This window comes from Priapulus caudatus, unplaced genomic scaffold (genome assembly GCF_000485595.1).
Source record: "Priapulus caudatus unplaced genomic scaffold, Priapulus_caudatus-5.0.1 Scaffold82, whole genome shotgun sequence".
Lineage (NCBI taxonomy): Eukaryota > Metazoa > Priapulida > Priapulimorpha > Priapulimorphida > Priapulidae > Priapulus > Priapulus caudatus.
The window spans coordinates 157,764-170,338 of record NW_014577143.1 but is presented as its reverse complement, the minus strand read 5'-3'; the positions used below and the strand labels follow the sequence as shown (position 1 = coordinate 170,338).

Sequence of the window (12,575 nt, the reverse complement as noted above, 5' to 3'; positions counted from 1 at the left end):
GTACGGTACCCTAGTATTTATGAATGTGCGTTCATATTATTTTCAGTTTTTACTGACTCTGTCCCAAGTGCCTGTGGTCGACTCAAGTGCGTAGGCGCGCGCGTTTGACCAGCGAGAAAAAAAAACGACTGCGTAGGAAAGAAAACGCATGAATGCCTGATTTTAATCGGTGATGGTGGAATTCCGGAACCGCCGATGCAGCAGCTTCCCATGCGCGCGCAAATCGAGAGCTGCCCAGCATTCCGCGACGCCCCCTCGGGCACGAATCACGCCGGCGCATCACTCATGCCGATCATGCGATTCCCGTGTAAAATACACAACAAAACTACTAGTTTGAGGAGGCGTGTCGCCGCCACGACCCAGCGGTCACGCACGCACACACACACGCACACATGTATAGATAATACACACCCACACACACACACATATATATATATATATATATATATATATATATAGCCGGTGATCTAGAGTTATCGGATACATTTTCCGGCGAGTCGAGATCCCTTCGCTTGAGAATCCCGCAAGAACAGCCCAAGCGCGGAGGAAGGTGCAAGGACAGATCGGTCGCAATGAATAGGTGAGTCGCTTCCGAACGAAATGACAAATGTGTGTCACTTTTATTTTGTCGTATTTCAAAGGATAAGCGTGAGATAGAAACGATGAGCAAATAAATATTATACGATAATTTCTCAGTGACCAAAACGCATGGGGGGTTTCAAAAGTACAATAGATAGATCATAGTCATAGGAGGCAGATAGAAGATATAACTTATATTTAGTGAAGCACAATGTAAAGAAAGTATGGGTGTGAACAAGATAATAAGAAATAGTAGATTACAGCAAGAGAGAGGGGGAGAGCGAGGGAGTGAGAGATAGAGAGGAAGAGAGAGGGAGAAAGAGCGTGAGAGAGGTAGAGATGAAGAGGGAGAGGAAGAGGTAAAGGGGGAGCGAGAGCGAGACAAAGAGAGAACAATGTAAAGATGGAGGGGGAGAGACAGAACGAGAGGGTGAGACAGTGTAAGAGAGAGAAAAGAGAGAGGCAGAAAAGAAGAAGATGAAGATGGAGATGGAGAGGAAGATGGAGAGAAAGAAAGAAAGACAGGCAGACACAGAGAGGGAAAGAGAGAGAGAGTGGGGAGGTGAGAGAAACGAGCCTACGCAATTACAGCTCAATCTAGATTCATTAATTCTCGAGCACGCATTCCATCTTCAATTTTTCAACTCTCACTTTTCACCGCTATCTCAACCCCTTAACTGATCTCCGAACGTATATATAAACTGGTTCTGTGATCTCGCAATCACGGCCACTACACCACTCATTTAATCCGTTCCCCTCCCCTCTCTGCAGATCCATTCTCCTATGTCTCGTGGCTGTGGCCACAGCGGTCTACGCCGCACCCATACCAGGCGGCGGTCTGCTGCCGGGTGAAGCCACGTGGGTGTGGGCGCGTTCGCAGAAGCCATGCAGCCAAGTGTGCGGCGACTACAACTTCGAGCCGACGATAGTCGGCCGCTACCACGGCCAAACGCCCTACTACCTGTGCGGCGGGCTCATGCTGGGCCTGCCCGAGATCAGCGGCATCGTGCGGATAGGGGTCAACCTGGAGCCGATCGGGTCGACATCGCCGGCGTACGAGTACGTGAAGAGGGTGTCCACCTCCTGCTTCCTCGCGGACGGGACATACGAGAGAACCTACAAGTGCCTGTGCGAAGCTAGATCGCTGCGTTAACTCGGCGGCGGCAGCAGCGCCATCTTATCGGCGCATCTACGTGCCGCTAGTTGCCCTCGGCGAAATCTCGGAGACGTAGGCATAAATCGCTGCTTAGCTGATTAAATTTCTATACGTATAGTGGATATAGATGTATTTTGCCCCCTGGCACCAAATTCGGCAAGTGGTTCAGTGTATTGATACAGGGAACAGCTGGTTCCCTTTCTGTTTAGTCACCAAGGTGGCCGGTAGTCAGCGAGTAGGTGGTAGAATATTTGCATCATTTTGCTGTCGATCTGCTTCTGCTAATGATGTGTATATACAGTATTACTTAACTTCTGTAGTAGAAACAGGAGCCTATCGTACGTTCGTCTTGTTATAAATGTAGTGGTTATGTTTCTTTTGAACATTGTTGAAGCAAAATAAAACATCCCTTGGGCAAGTAAATATTGCACAAGGTGAAATTTTAGGTATATAAGCATACATATAGGTAATCATTAGTAATCATCAGCCTGATTATATAACCTGAGATGATACCACTATCTTGGCCACTGAAATTGTTAAGCATTTCCTCACGTTTCCCGTTAATTTTTTTTGGAAATGCTCGTTAGCCTATCATATATATATTTTCAATGTTACTCCTGTTATAATACATGAATTTTTGGACTCTGAAATGCTATTAACATATTGAACAATATATTCAGCTGGCCGCCATGTACACATTCATTGTTGCTGTTTTCCTTCTGACTTTGAAAACTGTATGTAGATAGGCTCATTTACATGAAGCCGCGGGTTATTTCGAGAGCATTAAAAAATACTCAGATAGATTTCACATAATTATTTGAGGCATATTGTTGCTCAAATTACTGTGTTATCTACTGTGCTGGTTGACTAAAAGTCAAGTCATCATACTCCATCCCAATGCATTAAAATAATTGATTCACTTAGCCTGCAGAACTAATGCTGAGTTGTACGTTGGTATTGATAAAATATTCCTTAAGCCAAAGCTGAAACACTAATTAAGCTTACATTATAGGAATTATTTCAAAATCATTGCTTATAAACACACAATCTGGGAAAAAATATAGCAAAATATATATAGGTACTTAAAGGAATACTTGACTCAAGGTTCTAGGGTTATTTTCAGTTGATTTAGGTTAAAATTATGCTACATTAAAAATGTCATGGTTCAATCACCATTAGAAATGTTTTTAAAAAATGTTTTAAAACTAACGACTACAGTTTGGTTACAACGACAGTGGCGCCACACAAAGCGCACTATCTGAAAAGTTGCGCAAAGTGACTTTTCAGCCAAGGGTTACAAACCGAGGGTGTTTCTTATTAATTAATTTAAAAGCAGAAGGATATTGCAATATCTTATAAACGACATATAGTTTCAGTTATAATATGGATAAATTTGTCCTAAAATAAATATCGTTCGATTAAATAGCATTTAGGTACAAATATAATTGTACTTTTGTGATTAGCCCTCAGTCTGTAACGTGCAAAATAAATTGGCTAATGCGTAACTTTTTCAGGGTGGCAGCATGATCGCGGGTGTCATGGCAGCGCCCAAAAATAAAGATTTCGAAATTAAATGTTGTTTTATGACAAACGTGAATGCGTAATTATAGATATTTATAGGTCTGTGCTATTACTTATAAATCTACTATCATAATATACTCTCAAATTCTAGAGTAAAGTATTCCTTTAATACACTAACTGGAAAAACACAAAGAATTTATGCTGTTATATCATAGAAAATTGGAATTGAACACATTGTACCACCATGGCATATATATATATACTATTATAATAGCAACAATTAATTTGCAAATGGCACCTTTAAAACAAGTGCACCTAATTCAAATAAAAGGGGATCTGATTCTGTGTAGTGAACATGGTGTGATTTTTACATTACTTATCCCTGGCTGATGTCTCACGCTACCGTGAGAAAGTCCGAGATTCGCAAGAAATGGCAGTGGAAATCAAAACGAGTAATCAAAATTCAAATCGTGTATGTTGTGGGGCATATAGCTAAGTACGAGGGTTCTAATCTAGAGTCTAGACAGTCGTTGTTACTCAAGCAATAACGGTAAGTAACGTAAAAGTGGCGAAAACATGAAACCAGTCAAAAATTATTTTTGAAATCCTAGCTTTCAAGGACAGCACATGTGACACTTACATATGACACATTACTGATTACACTATCTATATTACTGCTACTAGTTCTTCTGCCTGCAACCATTTATTTCTGCTAAACATGTCTCAGACAACAATTTAAAATGGCTGTGTATACTCACTTAATCTCCATGGTCCTTACAAGGGGTTGCACTCTAGATCTCAGCCTCTTCCTTGCTGTCTTTTTGCCACTTGCATGTGCAGAGCAGTATTCAGTTAACAGGCACTTTGTGATTGTCATGGCAACCTGCTTCCCAAGTGGCACATCCTGTACAAGCTTTATGAGGAACTTTAGATACCTGGATGCCTTTAGGAACAAACACGTCGAATGTTAAAGGGATCCTTTACTTTAGGTTCTAGGGTTCACGCACGCACGCACGAACGCACACACACACAGACATGCACAATTAAACCAACAAAATATATAAGGCATCATGTTAACACCCACATTTCTAAATCTCCCACTCAAACTCGTGACCAATTAATATGATAAGAGAAATGTAATTAACTAATACACCACGACCCCTATTAATATAGTTTCATTCAACATTGTTTTGTTATGTCGTAAAAAGGGAAAAAATACTACTGTCACTGAGGCGTCGGCTATATTACAAGAAATAATCTTTGTACTGAGTAAAATTTTACCCTTTACTTAACAATGGATATTTGCTTTATTTATTTTTAAAAACTTAATATGTTTGAAACTTAGGCATAAAGTGCATTATTAACGTGTTTAACGGTTTCGTTCCATGTCGCTTGGGAAATTGGTGTACATGCAATGCGTATCAAACTGGTATGCATGGAACTGCTATGAGAACAGAAATGTGATCACGCTTTACTAATATGCAAACCTATTAGGTATCTGATAACTTGATCGAGTTAACATCTTGTTAGAACCCCAGTTTGTAAATTTCACAACGGACAGAGGAAGTTTCATGAAATCTGAAAACTGTGAAATTATAAAGGAACTGGTACTGTTAAACACTAATAAATTTCTTTTTTTATACAATAACATAAAACAATCTATTTCACAAACAGATTACAATAACCACATTTCAACATTTTAAAAAGCACGTGGATAGAATAAATGATTACCACATGACCTAGTTAAAATATGGAAATGGCCCGGCATGTTTATTAATACGATATTAAAATTTAAATTCGATGCATAAAAATATGAATTAATTAGCATGAGATTGTGTTGACGTAGTAATGTATACATTTAACACATATTTGTGAGTGCATGCATGCGTTACCTGGTGCTTAGAAGGGGTTAGTGACATGCTGATGAAATGCTCTACGATAGGTCGCATTTTCTTGCTATGCTTGTCCTTTAGCGCGACCTCTACGGCTGCGTCCAGCGTTTCAGGATACCTGTGCAAATGGATCAACGCGTCAGAGGCGTGTTATTGTTGCTGCTCAAGGAACCGCTAACCCGAAACGCGGCACGCCCAGGCGCCCGGGCCGCGTTCCACAAATGCCTCACGAGAGATACGTACGACTTTCCGCACGCGCTCACGACTGCAACTGGTTCTGAAATATTTGGGTCTTACCACATAGTAATTAGCGTTTCATTACACGTATCGTTGCCTGTTAGTGTAGGTATGTGGCAGCCCACACATCCAGACTGCATCGAAAACACGCAACCCTAAATTATAGGGTGCGCGCGTTCAACCCTAGTATATAAACAGCATAAATCATTTGTCATAGTATATTTCTTTCTCGAGTGCACGAGATATAGGAATACTTCCTGTATGCAATAACTCAAACCAGGATATCAGTTGCATGGATACTGTGATTCGCTTAGCTAAAAAAATTCTAATAACTATGACTCAATTTTATGACTCCTTGTGAATTTTTACTGATCCATTTTCAAACTGGTGGCCTATATTATAACCACGTACTTCCTTACTGCCTGGCACGCGATCGTACTGCTCGAACGTTTAACCTGCAAAGCTCGGAAAGACAACTCGTAAAACGATTAGCATGCACAGAAATTGCGCTCACATCCACATTTTACAACGCCGTGACGCGCGCTTTAATGAGCATTTAGCTTTTACACATACACGGATAATAGTGCATAACTATCATCATCCCAAATCTTCCGTGGTTAAATATATGCTATTAGTATTACTATAATTAGTAGTGCCAAACGGGTATATATTCCGCGCGATTTAATCACAAAAGATACTCGATATCGCCATTCAGTAGTCACTATTCGTTTGAATAACCACGCCATGTTCAACTGATCCCTATTATCTGTTTTCTTGCACAGGCAACTCTGCACGTACACCAGAGATGCATGCATATCCCGAGCCACGACCCAGCATATGATGCACGGCTTAATAATATCAGGAGTAGATAATAGGTCCCTATTATCTACTCCTGATAATATCAGGAGTGAATAATAATAATAATAATAATAATAATAATAATAATAATAAAATAAATATATATAAATATATAAAAATAAATGACAAGTGACAAGTAAATATAACAGTCAACATATTTACTACTTTCTTTCTGTTTGAACATTTGTGTCCTTAATTGGTTGGGTCTTTGGGTTATTACTATACAGGGTACATTACGACGTTCTTTTCTCGTGCAGAACTGTTAACGCATTGTGACAGGTATAAACACCTCAATTTGTCTATATCTACGTTTTGCCACGTACTGGGTCCATGTTCTCATATTGCATGCATACGTGATTATTTAGATTCTTTGAACCTTGTTGTAAATCGCTAATCGTTGTTAATTGCTTTAAAAAATAATTTGTTATTATATCCAATTGTATTTCCACATTACCAAACACATTTTACTAGTACAAGTATTTATCGCACTTTGTCACTGGTAGAAATATGTCTTTGCTAGCACTTCGAATACAAATCATCTGGCGGGTGGCCAATACCATTTCCACGTGGCTACAGCAGTGTTTCTGTACTAATAACAATAAAACATGGGTAAAAACATATGGTAACATGGGTATCCTGAAAATTTAATTAATTAATTAATTAATTGGATCCGGATCACCACCAAAATGTAATCAATTCTAAGTTACCCCATTCCTGACCTATCCTGCCGGCTGACTTGAAGATGAGTTCCTTGGCATTGTGGCCTTGAGTGGAATATCGATACAAGCAGGCAAAGTGCGGTATGGCACTATGGCAGTTTAGTTCATGGCGGAGTATTGGATGAGTTTATTTTCTAGGAGAAGATATAAAACGAAACGACTGCGTAGTTGTAAAGAAAACGACATGAATGCTGAATTTTAATTGGTGATGGTGATTCGGAAACTGCGATCGCAGCAGGACTTCCGCATGCGCCGCGCAAATGCGGAGAGCTGCCCAGCCATTCTCGGCGACGCCACTCTGGGCACGAATCAAGACCGACAGATCACCTCATGCGGATACTGGATTCCGGTGTGAAAAGGTGAAGCGATATAATACAACCTACTAGCGTGGAGGACGCAAGCGTGTCGCCGGGCCTTGTCGCCGGACACGGCCCATAGCTGGCTCAACAGATGCACTCACACACACACGCCGTGTCGATGCGCTAGGCGGAGGGTAGAAGGTAAAGCTAAAACATTGCGGGTCACTCTTGCTGTTTGTCACTTACAGCTGAATTACCCCGGTCCACTCGCTGGCCTGTCTGTATACTAATAATCAGCTCGACTGTTTTTTATTCAATTGCTCACGAGTTCCAGCCAATCTGCCCGCGCGCACCGACCATGGTATAAGGATAATACAGCGGGACACACGACACACCATAGCGATCAGCATATATATTCGTAGTATCTATATGGTCATAACTGTCATACGAGGCCGGTGGATGGGCTAGAGTTATTCTGGATACATCTCTTCCGGGCGATCGGATCCTTCGCTTGTGCATCCGCGCAATAGAAACGGAGTAGTACCCAAGCGCGCAGGAAGGTGCGGCAAGGCACAGATGCGGAAAGCCCTGCTAATGCATAGGTGAGTCGTTTCCGAATGACATGACAAATGTGATGGTCTCACTCGATTTATTTGTTCGTATTTCAAAGGAATGCATACGCGAGATAGGAGGGCACACCGATGAGCAGTATAATATTTTATAGCGATAAGTTTTGCAGTGACAAAACGCATGGTGGCGGGTTATTTCTAAAAGTAGCACACTAGACTTCGATAGCATAGTCTAGTGAGGAGGCAGATAGAAGTAATTATAACTTATATTTAATGAGAATGTACATATGCTAAGCAAAGTATGGGTGCGAACAAGATAATAAGTCAATTATTCAGGTGAGATTAGCAGCGAAGAGAGAGGGCGGAGAGACGAAGGATTGAGTAGGATGAAGAGATAGAGAGAGAGGGAGAAAAGAGCGTGAGAGAAGTAGAGAGGGAGAGGAGAGGAAGAGGTAAACGGGAGAGCGAGAGCGAACAAAGGAGAGAAACAACTGGTAAATGATGGAGGGGGAGGACGACCAGAACGAGATGGGAGAGAAAAGTGTAAAGAGAGAAAAGGAGAGACGCGCCAGAAAAGAAGAAGATGAAGATGGAGGAGGAGAGGAAAATGGAGAGAAGAAAGAAGATCAGGCAGACACAGAGACGGGAAAGAGAGAGAGAGAGTGGGGAGGTGAAGAGAAAGCGAGGCCTCACGCAATACAGCTCGAATCTAGATTCATATAATGTCGCTGCAGAGCCCGTTCGATCTCCAATCTTACATTTTTCAAAGCTGCTCACTTTTCACCGCTCTCTCAAGCCCCTTAACGCGATCTCCGGACAGTCGTATATATAGAACTGGTTTCTGTGATCATCGCAATCACGGCTCATACCACACCCACTTTAGACTCATTAACTTCCCTCCCCTCTCTGCAGATCCATTCTCCTATGTCCTCGTGCTGTGGCCACAGCGGTCTAAGCGCCAGCAGGACCATACCAGGCGGCGGTCTGCTGCCGGGTGAAGGGCACGTTGGTGTGGGCGCGTTCGGAGCAGAAGCCAGGGCAGCACACGTGTGGCGGGCGACCTACAACTTCGATGCCACGATAGTCGGACCGGTACGCGATGTACGGCAGGCAACCACAAGACGCACCTACTTACCTGTGCGGCGGGGCCCTCATGCTGGGCCTCGCGACGAAGATGCAGCGGCATCGTGCGTATAGGGGGCACCTGGAGCCTGATCGGGTCGACATCGCCGGCGTACGAGTACGTGAAGAGGGTGTCCACCTCCTGGTTCCTCGCGGACTGAACATAGCGAGAAGAACCCTACAGTGCTGTGGCGAAGCTAGATCGTGCGTTAACCGGGCGGTCGGCGCGGCGGCCATCTTATGCGCGCAGTCTACGTGCCGCTAGTTGCCCTCGGCTGGCGGGCGGAACTTCGGAGACCGTAGGCATAAATCGCTGCTTAGCTGCATATTAGATTTCTATACTATCTCGATTATAAGTGGATAATGATGTATTTTGCCCCTGGCACTCAGATAATTGCGGCAAAGTGGTTCAGTGTATTCGATTAGTCATGGATAACTAGCTGGTTCCCTTTCTGTTTTAGTCACCATAGGTGGCCGTAGTCATCGCTCAGCGGGTAGGTGGTAGAATATTTGCATGCATTATTTGCTGTCGCTCTGCTTCTGCCTATTGATGTGTATATACAGTATTACTTAACTTTCTGTGAGTAGAAACAGGAGCGCTTAGTACGTTCACGTTGCGTTCAACTTTGTTATACAATGTCAAGTGGTTATAGTTTTCTTGTTGAACAATTTGTTTGAACGGCAAATATCAAGACATCCCTTGGGGTACACGAGCTAAATCGTTGCACGCAATGGTGTGATACTTTAGAGTATACTCAAGGCATATCATAGTAGTGGTCATGCATTAGCTAACTTCATTCCAGGCCTGATTATATAACCTGCAGAATGTATCACGACTATCATATAGGCCACTGAAATTGTTTAAGAGTCGTATCTTCGTACAACGGTTTCCCGTTAAATGTTTTTTGGAAATGCATACGTGTAGCCTATGCATATATATCTATTTTCAACTGTCTACTCCTGTTATAATTAGACAAGAATTTTTGGAACTGCTGACATGCTATAAACATAATATGAACAATTCATATTTCCAGTACACTATTCTGGGCTCGCCCATTTACACATTCATCTGTTGGCTTCACGTTGTTTCTTACTGACTTTGAAAACTGGTATGTTAGATAGGCTCATTTACATGAACGCCGGGTTACTTTCGAGAGCATCTAAAAAATACTCAGATAGCTTTCACATAATTATTTGAGGCATATTGTTGCTCAAATTACTGTGTTATGCCTACTGTGCTGGTTGACTAAAAGTCAAGTCATCGCATACTTCCATCCCCAACTGCATTTAAAATACTTGATTGCACTTAGCCTGCAGAACTAATCGCTGAGTTTGTACGTTGGTCATTGATAAAATATTCGCTTAAGCCAAAAGCTGAAACCACTAATGTAAGGCTACAATTATAGAATTATTTCAAAATCATTGCTTTAAACACACCAATCTGGGAAAAATATAGGCAAAATATCTATAGGTACTTAAAGGAAATGACTTGACCTGCAAGGTTCTAAGGGTTATTTTTGCAGTTGATTTAGGTAAAATTATGGCTAGCATTAAAAATTTCATGGTTCAATCACCATATAGAAATGTTTTGTAAAAAAATGTTTTATAAACTCACGACTACAGTTTTGGTTACAAGCGACAGTGGCGCGACATCAAAGCGCACTATCTGAAAGTGCGCCGGCAAAGTGACTTTTCGAGCCCAAGGTTACACACCGAGGGTGTGTTCTTATTAATTATTTAAAAGGGCAGAAGATATTGGGCAATATCTTATAGAACGACATATAGTTTCAGTTTATAATATGGACTAAATTTGTACCTACAAATCAAATATCGTTCGATTAAATAGGCAGTTTAGGTAGCAACATATAATTGTAGCTTTTGTGATTACCCTCAGTGCTGTAACGTGGCAAAATAAAAATTGGCTAATGCGTAAGTCTTTTTCAGGGTGGCAGCATGATCGCGGGTGTCATGGCAGCGCCAAAAATTAAAGATTTCGAAATTAAATGTTGTTTTATGACAAACGTGAATGCGTAATTATAGATATTTATAGGTCTGTGCTATTACTTATAAATCTACTATCAATAATATACTCGCCTCAAATTCTAGAGTAAGAGTATTCCGTTTGAAATACACTAACTGGAAAACACTAAAGAATTTATGCTGGTTTATATATAGAACAATTGGAATTGAAACACATTGTAACCAACCATGGCATATATATATATACTATATAATAGCAACAATTAATTTGCAAATGGCAGCCGTTTAAACAAGTGCACTAATTCAAATAAGAGGGTGATTGCTGATTCGTGTGTAGTGAACATGGTGTGATTTTTTACAATTACTTATCCGCTGGCTGATGTCTCACCGCTACCGTGAGAAAGTCCGAGATTCGCAGAAATGGCAGTGGAAATCAAACGAGTAATCAAAATTTCAAACGTGTATGTTGTGGGGCAATATACGCTAAGTACGAGGGTTCTAATCTAGAGTCTAGCACAGTGCCGTTGTTACTCCAAGCAATAACGGTAAGTACGTAAAGAGTGGCGTAAAAACATAAACCAGTCAAAAATTAATTTTTGAAATCCTAGCTTTCAGGACACTTGCACATGTGACACTTAGCATCTTGACACATTACTGATACGCTATCTATATTACTGCTACTAGTTCTTCTGCCTGCAACCATTTATCTTCTGCTAGAACATCGTCCCAGACCAACAAGTTTAAAATGGCTGTGTTATACTCATGACTTATCTCCATGGTCCTTACACAGGGGTTTGCCACTCTAGATCTCAGGCCCTCTTCCTTGCTGCTTTTGCCACTTGCATGTGCAGAGGCAGTATTCAGTTAACAGGCACTTTGTTGGATTCTGTCGATGGCAACCTGCTTCCGCAATGTGGCACATCCTGTCACAAGCTTTATGAGGCAAGCTTTAGATACACGTGGATGCTTTAGGAACAACACCGGTCGAATGTTTAAAGGGATCCTTTACTCTTAGGTTCTAGGGTGATTTTCAGTTTAATTTAGGTCTAAAATTTGCTACATAAACCTTTCATGGTTCATATTCACAATTAAAATATTTAAAAAAATGTTTTAAAACTAACGACTACTGTCCTACAGTTTGATTACAACGATGGTGGCGCCACTCAAAGCGCACGATCTGAAAAAGTTGCGCAAAACGACTTTTCAGCAAAAGGGCTACAGACTGAGGGTGTTTCTTATTTAGTTAATTTAAAAGCAAAAGGATTGTAATATCTTATATAACGACATATAGTTTCAGTTATCTATATGGATAAATTTGTCCCTAAAATGAATATGCGTTCGGTTAAATATAGCATTTAGGTTATAAATAATTGCAGCTTTTGTGATTAGCATTGGTCTGTAAGTTACAACATATATTGGGAACTCGGCAACTTTGTTCAGGGTGGCAGCACGGTTGCGGGTATCAATGGCTGCCATTCAAATTTCGTAAGCGTTGATGTAGTAATATTAATTATAAAATTAAATTAAGTATCTGGTAACAAGTACGCTGTGGGTATAGACGATTTGTTATACAGTAATACCAGTTGTATGGCAGTAAATCCTATAACGTCTATATCCGCATTTAAAAAAAATCTTCTTTAATG

The 12,575-nt window shown here is 41.1% G+C and overlaps 2 protein-coding genes across 3 annotated transcripts in view; one reads left to right on the top strand and one right to left on the bottom strand.

Annotated features, from left to right (window-relative positions):
- The first annotated feature begins 454 nt into the window (after positions 1 to 454).
- Positions 455 to 2,429, top strand: LOC106804663. The gene is made up of 2 exons (XM_014805936.1): positions 455 to 580; positions 1,351 to 2,429. The coding sequence occupies exons 1-2, from the start codon at positions 573 to 575 to the stop codon at positions 1,730 to 1,732; spliced, it is 390 nt and encodes a 129-aa protein (XP_014661422.1). The 5' UTR covers positions 455 to 572; the 3' UTR covers positions 1,733 to 2,429.
- Positions 2,430 to 3,597: 1,168 nt separating this feature from the next.
- The window catches only part of LOC106804660 (HEAT repeat-containing protein 1-like), a 19,204-nt gene continuing 10,226 nt past the window's right edge, over positions 3,598 to 12,575 (bottom strand). For both annotated transcript variants that reach the window (XM_014805933.1, XM_014805934.1), the window contains exon 9: positions 3,598 to 4,199. In XM_014805933.1, coding sequence (XP_014661419.1) covers positions 4,011 to 4,199 — 189 coding nt within the window. In that variant the 3' untranslated portion in view covers positions 3,598 to 4,010. The remainder of the gene's footprint in view (positions 4,200 to 12,575) is intronic.